Source organism: Durio zibethinus, chromosome 20 (assembly GCF_047325235.1).
Source record: "Durio zibethinus cultivar Kanyao isolate XHJ-2024 chromosome 20, ASM4732523v1, whole genome shotgun sequence".
Lineage (NCBI taxonomy): Eukaryota > Viridiplantae > Streptophyta > Magnoliopsida > Malvales > Malvaceae > Durio > Durio zibethinus.
In genome coordinates, this window is record NC_143181.1 from 6,511,427 (window position 1) to 6,525,116 (window position 13,690).

The window sequence follows — 13,690 nt, forward strand, 5'->3', positions numbered from 1 at the left end:
GTTTGATTGGAAAAAAGCTAATAAAATGCATAAATTTTTTTTTAAAAGAACATAATTTTTTTTTTATAAAAGATGATGTAATCTGAAAATAAAAAAAAAATTATAAGTGATGAGATTTAAATCATAACTTTTGTCAAATTTTAAAAAATCATGAATCATATGAAATTCAGTTTATGAGTATAATATAATAATAAATCTATCTAAGAAAAAACTACTTTTCCTCTTTGGCAAAGGCTCAAAGCCAGTATATGCCACCAAATATAGGAAAGTTTACACCATTTTCCCCCATAATCAATACCGTACAATTTTCCTCATAGTGGCTGAATTTTCCTTTGTTTTTTTTAAGTTAAATTTCCACATAGTTTCTCATAATCAACACCGTACAGTTTTACTTTGTATCTCATTCTGTTAGAAAAAAAAAAAAAAGAAAGAAAGGAAACCTAACACCATTGCAAATGTCATAATGATGTAAATTTTATTTTAAAAAATTATAAAGTTTTCAAAAAAAGTTTACAATGTGAAAATTGTTTAAATTAACTACTTTTGCAGACTAAGATAGTGCTACTGGACCACACCTTAGAAGAAAGAGAGAGAGACGGAGCATGATATGATTCTGTCAAACAGCTTTTCTGAGTCAGATAAGGTGGTATGAACATGCAGACGAACGCAAAAGAAAACTGTTTTAAGAGATAGAAAAAGTCTTGTGATGAAACCCAGAAATTTGTGTCTATAGAAAGAAAGAATAAACGTTTGAGTTTGAGGTGAGTTAATTTCTCACGCACTTTTCTTTGCTTTTTTTTTTCATGCTTTTACTTTAGATTCCAGAAGATTGGATTTTTCTTTTCATGTCTGGTCTTTTTGTTATTGCAACTTGGGTCATGAACATTTCTCTGTTCAGATTCTTGTGTATGCTAGCTAAAAACCATTTGCAACCTACCATTTCTATATAATTAATTGACATTTCCTTATCTGGATGTTGTTTGTTTATTTTATTTCTTTCTTTTTTTTTTCTTTACAAGTTTGGTTTTGTTTCTAATTCGTTGTCGGGATTTGTTTTGTGGTTTGTTTCTTTTCAACCATAGCCAATCTGATAATCTAAAGTAATCTTTTTCTTTTTAATATATAATTAAAATAATAGCAATAAAGGAGTAATATTTGCTTTTGGATTGGTATTTGATTACTCGAATACAAGGTCAAAGCCTTTGTTTTCTTCTCTCGTCTAGCACAATTCTGAGGCTCTTGTTTATCTGGGGTTATCCGCTGAATTGCAGGTTTTGACCGTAGAAATAATGATCTTTGCTGCTTCCTCTTGAGGTCTTGCTCGTGTATCAGGTACTGGGGAAAGCCTGTAGTTTTGATCTTCATTGATTTCTTTTTTCTTCCTTGTCACTTTCAGATGATTGTTAAGCCTTAAAATGATATTGTTTTAAATATGTTATGATCCCTGTTGATGTGTTTGTACGTCATAATCCCAGAATTTGAATCTTTAGATGTCTCCTGTATGTTGCCTGTTGTTCTTTTCCCTCAAAATCAGTTCTCGAGACCTTGAATTCGGTCCTTGTCAGAAACTATTTGTTATACTTGTTTTCTAATTTCATTTGTGGTTATGTTCCTCTTGGGATTTATGATTGTACGAACTCAGTGTTCTTTGCTGAGGGATCTTTACATGAATCACTGCCAATCGTAGTCTGTGGTTTCACCATCATACATTATCTACCTTCTTTGGTACTTCTATATCAATGGTGATAGAAAATCATGGGTAGATGTTCTATTAATTAGTTATCTCAGTCCATGGCCACCTTGTTAAGATGTTTCTGGTCCCGGAATGCAGAAATCACATTGTTGGATATAATTAAAAAAGAGTTTATATTTGATATACTGTCAGTGTATAGATTCTATACACTGTCAGTAAATCGGATAATGTCACTTTATTAATAAGCAAATATCAACCTTTAAAATAAATATACAAAAATTAATATTTTTTAAAAAATTTATTTATTAATGAGATGATATCATCTGATTTACTTTATTAATGAAATGACATCATCCTATTCATTGCAGTGTATAGAATCTATATACTAATAATGTATCAAATATAATTCCATTAAAAAAATCCCCAAAATAAGTTACAATTCTGGGCTCTTTCACATCCCCGACTTTTATTTTCCTCTTGTCTACACTTTATAACGGGGAAAGGTAGAATGTTTCCGACATAATTAGTTTGGACCATATTGCTTTATCTTTAACACCCCACATGTGATCTTGAGGATGGAACTTGATTATCGAATGATCAGAGCTAAACAGTGAAGGAATTCCGAATTCATAGTTATTTGAAATCTAAATTTAGCTGCAAGGCACCTTTTATGTCTTTCAAAAAAAAAAAGGTGATGTGGTCCATGTCTTAGATAGGGCAACTTTTTTCATGCTACCCTGTCTTACCTTGCAGCTGATCTCTTGTTACTCATAAGCTATTCAAGTTCATAGTCAGTTTTACTTTAAGGGTCACTCTTTTATTTCATGTCTTACATCAGTGTGCCATTTGGTTCCTACTACCACTTTAAAAATCTGAGATAAACAACTGTTTAACTTATTTGTTATGCAGGATTCATTTTATAATACGACCATCTAGATAGTCGAAACCATGTCTTTGTTAAGGTCTGCAGAACCAGCTACTGCATCATATTAGAAATATAAAACTCTATTCAGTACAAGGTTGCAGTGATCGTTCTGGCTTGTCCACTCAAATGTTTGGCTCTGATAAGCGTAAGCCTCTATATATTACTGATTCTTACAGCAGTGAAAGCTATGAGAAGTACTTCTCTGACTCTCCTACGGAAGAGTTTATACATCCGTCTAGTTCTGGGATTTCAGGAAGTTCATTTCGCCCACAAGATGTCTATGCTTACCAGCTAAGAGGTAGTTTAGTTTTCTCCATAACTGGTCTAAAACCATTAAACACTTCTGTTTTATTAAATTCGATAGCCTAATATCTTTCAAATCATTTTTTTTTAACAGATTACTTGGAAATCCAAAGCCCAGATACATTAGACTCTGATACAGATAAGATGAAACTGAAGCTTCAAGAACTGGAGAGAGCTCTGCTTGCTGATAATGATGTTGATGAAGATGATAACATGTTTGGCGCTGGTCTAAGCATGGAAATAGATGGTGAATGGTCTGATCCTATCTGGACAGATTCGCTTCATGACTCACCCAAGGAGTCATCATCCTCAGATTCTAATCTCAGTAGCTTTAGTAGCAACAAAGAGGTATCACATGTTTCATCTCGGACTCCTAAGCAAATGCTCATTGAGTGTGCTGCTATACTCTCAGAAGGAAACATTGAAGAAGCTTCAGCCATAATAAATGAGCTTCGCCAGATGGTCTCAATTCATGGCGATCCTCCTCAGAGAATTGCGGCCTACATGGTTGAAGGTCTAGCAGCTCGCATTGCAGCATCTGGAAAACATCTTTATAAAGCTTTAAGATGCAAAGAGCCCCCTTCTTCTGATAGGCTTGCAGCCATGCAAATCCTCTTTGAAGTGTGCCCTTGTTTTAAGTTTGGATTTATGGCAGCAAATGGTGCAATTATAGAGGCATTTAGAGATGAAAAGAGAGTACATATAATAGATTTTGACATAAATCAAGGTAGTCAATATATTACACTGATTCAAACAATTGCTAAGTGGCCTGGTAAGCCACCTCATTTGAGGCTAACTGGGGTTGACGACCCTGAGTCAGTTCAACGTCTTAATGGAGGTCTTGAAATTGTTGGACTAAGACTTGAGAAGCTAGCGGAAGTACTTGGTGTACCGTTTGAGTTTCAAGCCGTTGCCTCAAGGACTTCACTTGTTACTCCATCGATGCTGGATTGCCAGCCAGGTGAAGCACTTATAGTAAACTTTGCATTTCAACTCCACCACATGCCTGATGAGAGTGTTTCAACAATAAATCAGCGAGACCAGCTTCTTCGAATGGTAAAGAGCTTGAATCCGAAACTGGTTACTGTTGTTGAGCAAGACGTGAACACAAACACATCACCTTTTTTCCCAAGGTTTATTGAAGCCTATAGTTACTACTCTGCTGTCTTCGAGTCTCTGGACGCGACACTTCCAAGGGAGAGTCAGGACAGGATGAATGTTGAAAGGCAGTGCCTGGCACGGGACATAGTCAACATTGTTGCGTGTGAAGGAGAGGAAAGAATAGAGCGATACGAGGTTGCAGGAAAGTGGAGGGCAAGGATGATGATGGCTGGCTTCAATTCTTGTCCAATGAGTCCAAATGTGATTGATATGATCCGGCAGCTTATCAGGGAGTACTGTGACAGGTACAAGCTGAAGGAGGATTTAGGCGCCCTTCATTTTGGATGGGAAGACAAAAGCTTGATTGTTGCTTCAGCATGGAAGTAGAATTATCAAGCCAATGTTACTTTTTCCTGTTTCTGGCTCGAGTTCAGTTCTGTATGGTCATTGTAACTATAATTTTGTGTGGGATCCTGATGCACACTAATGTATTATGGGAAGAAACCTTTTATTATTGTGTTGATGTAAAATCTAAGGGATGAGTAGGGATTTGCTAATTATCTAACATTTTCTTGAATAATGTGTGTCCGTTGCTTTACATATTTGAAATATTTCTATTCAATATCAGCAAAAAGTTAATCAGCCAAAAGAATAATATATAATATTATTGGATAAAGTGTGCTATGGTAAACGCTTATATGGAGAATTTTTTTTATAATGGATGAAAATATTTATTAATATTTTGAATTCAAATTCAAATAAGAGGTTAATTCTTTATATTTTGATATTTGAAAATGTCTAAATTAAAATTTTAGATTGAAGACATTTTTTCTTTGTACGACATTATTTTTCTCAATTTAGTACTAAACAATAAAAAACTATAATTAAATACTTGAGAATATAATGTAACTCTCAAAAAAAAATTTTCAAAAATCTATTTTTAAAAATATAATTATATTCTTAAAAATTTATTTTTCGAGAATTAATATAATTTTTTCTATCGTTAAATTTAGAAGAAAAATTAAGGTTGAGTGTATAAATTATTAAGAGTATTTTGATCATTTAGTAAAGATTAAAAGTAATATTTGCTGTATGGATATTTTTAAAAGAAAATTTAAAGGATGTATAAAGAAGATTTTGTAATGGATATAAAAACCCCATTGAAATAGAGTGAGCCTTGGGCTGAAACGGGTTTCTTAATGAAGAGCCGTTTAAGGAACAAAAACGGTGCGTTTTAGCTCTTCAAACGTACCTTTCAAAGTCTGGAATAAATGGAAGCGCAGAGAAGGTACGAGAGAAAGAAGCGGCAAGAGAAAAATGTCGAAAACGCTGGTGCAGCCTATAGGGCAAAAGCGGCTGACGAACGTCGCTATCGTGCGTTTGAAGAAACACGGGTTACGATTCGAAATCGCTTGCTACAAAAACAAAGTCCTCTCCTGGCGTTCCCGTGTGTAAGTTTAACAACTTCTACATAAAAGTTTCTAATTTTCTTATTATTTTTCCTGAAATTGATTCAAATTTATCAAAAATTAAACTTTTCTTTCTTGCAACAGAGAAAAAGATTTGGACGAAGTGTTACAATCCCACACAGTTTACTCAAATGTTTCGAAAGGAGTACTTGCGAAGACCAAAGATATGGTTGCTGCTTTTGGGACTGATGATCAAACTAAAATTTGTTTAGAGGTAATTCTAATTTCAATTCTTTTAAAAATTAATATTGGTTTATTTTCTGGTTGTTGATTGGAGGGTTTTTTTTTATTTTTTTATTGGTTGGTAGATTTTGGAGAAAGGGGAGCTGCAAATTGCAGGGAAGGAAAGGGAATCTCAATTTTCAAGTCAGTTTCGGGATATCGCCACGATTGTTGTGCAAAAGACTATCAATCCTGAAACTCAACGCCCTTATACTATTAGTATGATTGAGAGACTAATGCACGAAATTCATTTCGCTGTTGATCCCCATAGTAGCTCCAAGAAGCAGGTCCTTTTTTAAAAAAGTATTTATCTCTGCATTTTGCGAAAAAAATGATGAATCTTTTGAAATTTAATGCAATTTCATGTCAAACTGAGAAATGCTTGTTTAGTTTATTGTAACTTCTTTTTCGTTGATGGCAAATGTTCTAAAATTTCGTCCATATTTAGATGAGTTAAGTTATGGCTGATTTGTAATTGGTCGTTTGCATTAGTATTCTTTTGTTGAAATTTGTGTATGCTGGCTTTGCATCGTCTTCGTGGCCTAATGGTTTATATTTTGCAGGCACTAGAGGTTATTCGTGAGCTTCAAAAGAGCTTCCCGATAAAACGGTCTCCCATGAGATTACGACTAACCGTCGCTGAACAAAATTTTCATACACTGTGTGAGAAGCTGAATGAATGGACTGCTATTATTGTTTCAAAAGATGAATCTGGAAATCAACTATCAGTTGTAAGTCCTGAGTACCTGCTGTATCCTCTATTGCCCTGAGGACAAGTGTTTGACTCTTTATTTAGTAATTTTTTTCTGATAACTGTGATTTTAACAGTCTACTGTAACTTTAGCATTAATTGCTGAAATATTAAAGCATTTGTCTGCTTGCTTCATATGGTTAGTTCTTCAATCATTACTATGTGCAAGTTATGTGAATGTGATGAATATAATCATCAATTTTTTCAGACTGCCAGCATGATTCACTAGGAAGTTGGAATTGAAATTGGAATTTAGGAACAATTCTTTGAGGATACTTGAATGGTGTTGCTATTTTTGTCTATTTTGTTTTTGTTGAATGTAATAACTACTTATGTGGAGCAAAACAATGGGAAGATGTATATTCATACATAAGCATAAACCTTGTCAAGTAGGTAGAAACCTGTATCGAGAAGAGAATTTTAGTTCTCATGAATATACTGTTTTAATTGTCTCATGTTTTCTTCCACTATTAACTTCCCTTATTCCACTGGGCATAAACATAAAGCTCATCCACAACTCCTATTTACTGACACATAAATGTAGATGTGTGCTTAATTGCATCGGTTTCTTTTTGCGCAAGTTTAATTGAGAAAGTTGTGGAATCATTATGAGCTACATATCTCAGTGATTTTATGATTAGCATCCTGTACCTTTACCTGTCAACCACTTCTGTGTTTGTCATTGCATTTTACTTTTGGAATTAAATTAGCTTTGCTAAGTTACCAAGCTATACAATTGGTGATTGATATCTCTTTAAGTGCGCTCTTTACCTTTTATCTTATCTTTTTCTTCTTTTAGTGCTTAAGCATCCTGTTTGATTGTTTTTCAGATTTGTGAGATGGAACCAGGAAATTTTCGTGAGTGTGATTCCCTTGTGAGAAATTTACTGGGTAAATTGGAAATGCTTGCAGTGTCTGTGCATGCTGAGGGAGATTCCCAGGTCCATGATTATGATGATGAGGACATATCATCACATCCACCCAAGGAATCTGCTGATTTGGCACCACCACGTTTACCCCAGGAATCTACTGATTCAGTGATTCAACTAGGTGAGAAAATGCGAAAACAGACCAATCTCTTCAGGAAATGGGAACGCTGTGGGGGAGGTAAAGCAACAAAAGTGCAGCACATGCAATGCATTTGTGGGGGATTCCAAACAGTATAGGGATCACTTTAAGAGCGAGTGGCACAAACATAATTTAAAACGCAAAACCAGACAACTTCCTCCTCTTACTGCAGAAGAATGTTTAGCTGATATGGAAATTACCGACTCCAAGTCAGATTTGCAGGATTATTCATTTTGACTTGTGGCTAAAACTTATGTTGGCGCATTTACGATTTCATTTTTACATTCTTTAGCTGTTTCAATCAGTTGGACAGGAAATCAGTTGTAATACAATGTCCTTCCTATTAAGCAAGTTTACCGGTCATGAATTTGTTCAAAAAATGAGCTCTGTTTATCTCGTAGGAACATTGATCCTTATGCTTTGTTTGGTCTTCAGATTGCTCAACAAGAACATAAAAAAACCAAGCATGAAAGAGTCCCAAAAACCTTTAAAATTTCCAAAATCTCAAATTTGCCGTTGAAACATCCTTTCTTTCCTTCAAGGCTCTTGTTGAGCATCCAGAAAATTGTTCATTGTTTTTTTATTTATTTTTATTATGAAAAAGGGATTTTTTTTATAACAATTATTAAAAGCCATGAGCGAATAATTTAATTTAATTAATTTATATAATTATTTTTAAAAGAATGACATCTAATAAATTTTAGATTTACATATCAACACTTACAATTTTCTCTTGCAGCTTCCTTGATAAAAAATTTATTAAAAGCCATTCATTTAACAAATTATTAGTTTATTCAATTTCCTAAGAAAAATAAGTTATAAATTCACTTAATTTTGTATATGAAATTAGTTGGACATTCTCAGAGGTAAGAGCCCGTTGACAAGCCCACAGTTGAGCTAAAGGGCCTGAGGCCAACCAATGAACGTAGGACCTACGTTTTCCTTGGTGGATGAGACGTTTGTGGTGAACCAGTGCAGGTCCTCCATAGTCTCGCCACTGCCTCCTGATTTTCCTTTTCTCAAGGTAAAACTCACTAAAATATCAAATGTTATCCACATGAATTTGTGCTCTTTCCAGCACCTCAAAAAAACAAAAAAAAAAAAAATTTTCAAAAGAATATCCAGTTCCAAATTATAATCATCAGAAAGCAAGAGGACAGAAATTTCAAAACAGGCCCCAAGAAGCAAAAATCACTCCTGCAAGGCCATATCTTTTAACACCATCATATTCCTTCCAAGACTCTCAGGGGAAGAGCTAGAGATGGCTCTGGAAAACTGTTTTCAATTGAGCTCAGTTTGCACCACTAGAACTAGTGTGCTGCAAAGCTACCATCATTTTTCCTCTGTTGAGAAGGTTCATTTGCCGATATTGAGCGCGTTGAAAAAACCCAATTTATCATTCACTTCATCTTCCTCATCTTTTCCTCATTCATTCGCCGGCAGATGCCAAAAATCCAGGCTCATCTGCAAAGCTCGTGAAGCTGTTGATACAGGTACGCAGCTATTTCTTTTAATTACTCTTGTTTTTATTAGTGTCTTTATTGGTATGCACGGTCCTGTTTTAGTCTATTTAAAGAAGGTCAGCAGACAGAGTTTCTATGGTAGGTTGTTGGTAATGTCCCAGGAAAAAAAAAAACCCTGCTTGAAATTAAAGAGTAGGCATCAGAGATTTAGATTGAAAAAGTCGAAATGATTGCCTACTATGAAGAGTAGTTAAGTAATTTGGTTATTGTATTAATGAAATGAGTCTCATCATTACTTGAAATTGTGAATATAAGAACCGATAATTTTAGACCTAACACTAAAATGATATCCAAAAAAAAAAAATATATATATATATATATATATAAGCCACTCAATTTAAAATTGATAAAAATTATATGAGTATGGTAAAAATTAAAATATAAATTTTATATTTATGAATTTTAAAAAAATTAAAAAATATATTTTATATTTGACGTATTAATATAAATTATAATATAATAATTTTTATATTTTGATATGTTTTATATAAAATAAATATGATATTCAAGAGGAGGGATTACGGGAAATAGGGGCAATACTCTCGTTACTTAGCCTACCCCTGGAAACCCCCCAATCCAAAAAACAAAAATCTGGTCCCGTTTCTTTAATTGTCAACCATCCTACATCATTTAGCAATGGGATTAGCAGGCATCTCATGGTTAAATTCAGATGATTAAAGATTAATTAGTTCATGTATACGCTCCCAAAAGGAGCGTAATTTTGGCATGAAGATACTTTGAAGTAATGAATTAAATATTGCTAGAATTAGATTCATATTCTGCACTCTGCAGTTGACGAGGTGACAGAAGCAAACTGGGCTAAGCTTGTGGTTAGCAGTGAAACTCCAGTTTTAGTGGAGTTTTGGGCACCATGGTGTGGACCCTGTCGCATGATCGAGCCAGTTATCGCCGAGTTAGCGAAAGAATATGCTGGAAAGATTGCTTGTTACAAACTCAACACTGATGACAGCCCAAACATTGCCACGGAGTTCGGGATTAGGAGCATCCCAACAATGCTGTTTTTCAAAGATGGAGAGAAGAAAGAGAGCGTCATCGGTGCAGTGCCCAAGTCTACCTTGGCTGCTACCATTGACAAATATGTTGACAGCTGAACCTGAATTCCAAACACATCAGAAGTTTGTTGTAAAATGCAAGAGCCACATGGTCCGTTCATGCCATGCCAGTTTTTATATATCATTCATTCAAAATGGCATATCTATGAACATTTTCTTCGTCTAATATGTTGTAAATATAATTAGTACTATTCTGTAACAAAAATCCTTTTACTTTGTCATCCTCGATGCTCTTTAATTAACCTTTATTTTAAACAATAATAGCTTTCTTTTGCTAGATATTAAAACATATTCTTTAACAATTATCGAATAATTTAATTAACTTTTAGATTTAGCATTTTTCTTTGAAAGTGTCCATTTTTGCACTTGAGTTTTTGGATTGAGTTGATGCAATAATTGTTTAACTGAGTGTGCTATAAAATATTGTTTGTATTAGAGGTCTGATAGTTTATCCTCACGGTTTATCTTTCAAAAAGAAGAACACCTCCATAGTAAAAAAAAAAAAAAGGACTTTACTTGTAAGTCACAATCTAATGAAAACTATTAGTATCAACTGTGTTAGAGAGTTCCTTCTCAACATATTGTAATAGTAAAATGTATCTATCTTTATTATAAAAAAAAAGAAGTTTAAGCTCGATTGAAGTTACAATGAGTAGAGTATAAAAAAGTTGATGTTTCTTTGTTGGAGATTAAAGAAGCAACAAAGAAGAAACATCACATACATTTATTACGAGGGATAATGTTATTCTTTAAGACTCTTATGTGTTGGGAATATTGATTTAAATCTCATAAGAGATTTGTTTGAGATTTTTTAGATATTATTTGATGGACAAAAAGACTTACAAAAGAAGAATTTTAAGAGAAAGAAGATTCTTAATAGGTAAGTTTGACTTGCAAGAGAATAATTCTAAGAGGAGAGGGATTCTTAATGGGCAAGTTTGTATAGTTATAAATAGGTGAAGTCTCTACAGGATTAGGTATGAGAAAAAGATGTAAGAGAGTTATAGGATTTTATGAGATAGACACCCCATAGGAGTATTGGGGCTCTACGTCTTATGGGTGTGTATGTTTATTTATGAGTGGACTAGAGGAGATTGAGAGGGTCCATATAGGTATGATGTATGGGAACATATAGGTATATATTTGGTTGTGTTGAAAAGGTGCACAAGAGTTTGGATTTGTGTTTGTTTGGGTAGAGAATACTTCATAGGACTAGAGGAGATTGAGAGTGTCTTATGAGTATTGATTGTTGAGTGGGGTTGATGATATGATGTATGTTTGTAATTCTCTATAACTAGTGGATCTTGTTTCTCATCCGTGGATGTAGGTCAGTTGGACCGAATCACGTTAAATTATTGTCTCTTGTGTGTTTGATTTATTATTTGATTTCGCTTCCGCTAGTGTGATTGGATTGGAGGCTTTTAGCCCAACAAATGGTATCAGAGCTGTGGTATTCCTCAACAAGTGGTATCAGAGCCGTGGTGTTCCCCAACAAGTGGTATCAAAGTTGAAGGTTCAAAACGTGAAAAGAGTTGAAGATTCAAGATGTGAAAAGAGTTGATGGTTCGAGACATGGGAAGAAATAAGCTTAGAGGAGCTCAATTCAAGAGTTTGAGTTCAAGTTTTGAAGATTGAGGATTAGTTTGTATAAAGCATGAAGACACAAGAGAAGAGAAGATGATTGTGAGACTTTCATTGCAGGTGGAGTCAAGCATGTCTAGCATGAAGATAGATGATTGATGAAATTTGAGTCAATGTAGAGATTATTGGGAATATTGACTCAAATCCCATAAGAGATTTGTTTGAGATTTGTTAGAGATTTGTTTGAGATTTTTCAGATATTGCTTGATGGACAAGAAGACTTGCAAAAGAAGAATTCTAAAAGAAAGAGGATTCTTAATAGGTAAGTTTGACTTGCAAGAGAAGAATTCTAAAAAGAAAGAGATTCTTAATAGGTAAGATTGACTTACAAGAGAAGAATTTTAAGAGGAGAGGGATTCTTAATGGACAAGTTTGTATGGTTATAAATAGGTAAAGTATCTACAGGGTTAGGTATGAGAAAAAGATGTAAGAGAGTTGTAGGGTTTTGTGAGATAGACACCCCATAGAAGTATTGGGGCTCTACGTCTTATGGGTGTGTATGTTTATTTGTGAGTGGACTAGAGGAGATTGAGAGGGTCTACATAAGTATGATGTATAGGAACATATGGGTATGTGTTTGGTTGTGTTGAAAAGGTGCACAAGAGTTTGAGTTTGTGTTTGTTTGGGTAGAGAATACTTCATAGGACTAGAGGAGATTGAGAGTGTCTTATGAGTATTGATTGTTGAGTGAAATTGATGATATGATGTATGTTTATAATTCTCTAAAACTAGTGGATCTTGTTTCTCATCCGTGGATGTAGGTCAGTTGGATCGAACTACGTTAAATTATTGTCTCTTGTATGTTTAATTTATTGTTTGATTTCGCTTCCGCTGGTGTGATTGGATTGGAGGCTTTTAGCCTAACATTATGATATAATTTCAATTTTGTTTACAAATGGTGTGATTTGTTAGTAAAATATTTAATTTTTAATTTTAATAATTATTAATGTTTAATTCTAGATAATTTCAATTATTAAAAAAAATTAGTAAAAAAATAAAAACAAAAACATAATCTCTATTTTAATCAAAGTGATAAAATCTCTACCAATCAAGGCATAGAATCCATCTAATTGCAAGACTTAGTGTGTTTTAATGGTCAAATTGTCAAGAATTAGAGGTCATAATGGTTTATATCAAATTGGATTATATTTGATTTTTTAAATAATGTATAATATTTTAAATTTTTAAAATTCGATTTGAATCTAAATATATATTTTTTTAAACATATCAAATTCGAATTGAATTCATATCGAATTCTATTGATTCAATTTGATTCGTTATCGATTTTTAAATTTTAAATTTTTTTTATTTTTTATATATTATTTTTAAAAAATTTTAATAAATTTAAATAGATTTATATATAAAATAATTATTTTTATTTTATAAAAATTTAAAAATATATATATAAATTAATAAAAATATATATTTCAATTCGGTTTAATTTTTTTTTTTTATATTTTGATCTAAAATTTAGTCCAAACTTAATATATATATATATTTTGAATATCTAAATTTAATTCAAATCAAATAAAAAAATCGATTTGAATTAAATTAAATATTATAATTTTAAATTAATTTTAAATTTTGTCTTTAAAAAAACTCGTTATAAGAGTTGTATTCAAGCGTGTCTAAGGTGGGCAAAATCACCCGAACCCGTCGGGTTTCGACCCGACCCGACCCCTTAAGGTCGGTTTTTTTTTTTTGAAAATCGGGTATCGGATCGGGTAGGGTCGGGTATAGTAAAAAAAATTCGGGTTCGGGTCGGGGTCGGGGTCAGGTTTTAAGCAAACCCGACCCTACCCAACCCGATATATATAAAAAAATTATTTTTTTAATTATATATTTAATTATATATATTTTTATATATATTTAATTTTATATTTATATTTTAAATAATATTTTATTAATTTCGGGTCGAATC

General features: G+C 33.1%; 3 protein-coding genes across 5 annotated transcripts; all 3 read left to right on the top strand.

The window, feature by feature from the left end:
• The first annotated feature begins 552 nt into the window (after nt 1-552).
• LOC111315678 (scarecrow-like protein 1) lies at nt 553-4,622 on the top strand. 3 transcript variants are annotated; one of them, XM_089749584.1, is made up of 4 exons: nt 553-761; nt 1,272-1,332; nt 2,603-2,916; nt 3,016-4,622. In XM_089749584.1, exons 3-4 carry the CDS (start codon nt 2,745-2,747, stop codon nt 4,407-4,409), a joined length of 1,566 nt encoding a protein of 521 aa, XP_089605710.1. In that variant the 5' UTR covers nt 553-761; nt 1,272-1,332; nt 2,603-2,744; the 3' UTR covers nt 4,410-4,622. The 3 variants fall into 3 exon arrangements, with proteins under 3 accessions (XP_089605710.1, XP_089605711.1, XP_089605709.1); XM_089749585.1 differs by lacking the exons at nt 553-761; nt 1,272-1,332 and adding an exon at nt 2,268-2,384; XM_089749583.1 differs by lacking the exons at nt 553-761; nt 1,272-1,332; nt 2,603-2,916 and having other exon boundaries at nt 3,000-4,622.
• A 675-nt stretch (nt 4,623-5,297) lies between these two features.
• Nucleotides 5,298-7,833, top strand: LOC111315679 (uncharacterized). Its single transcript, XM_022917587.2, is given in 6 exon segments — nt 5,298-5,473; nt 5,576-5,705; nt 5,800-6,000; nt 6,277-6,444; nt 7,295-7,537; nt 7,539-7,833. Coding segments are annotated over 6 exon segments (1,107 nt in total). The 5' UTR covers nt 5,298-5,339; the 3' UTR covers nt 7,770-7,833.
• A 753-nt stretch (nt 7,834-8,586) lies between these two features.
• On the top strand, nt 8,587-10,389 carry LOC111314997 (thioredoxin-like). Its single transcript, XM_022916613.2, has 2 exons — nt 8,587-9,025; nt 9,848-10,389. The coding sequence occupies exons 1-2, from the start codon at nt 8,794-8,796 to the stop codon at nt 10,165-10,167; spliced, it is 552 nt and encodes a 183-aa protein (XP_022772348.2). The 5' UTR covers nt 8,587-8,793; the 3' UTR covers nt 10,168-10,389.
• The last annotated feature ends 3,301 nt before the right edge of the window (nt 10,390-13,690 follow it).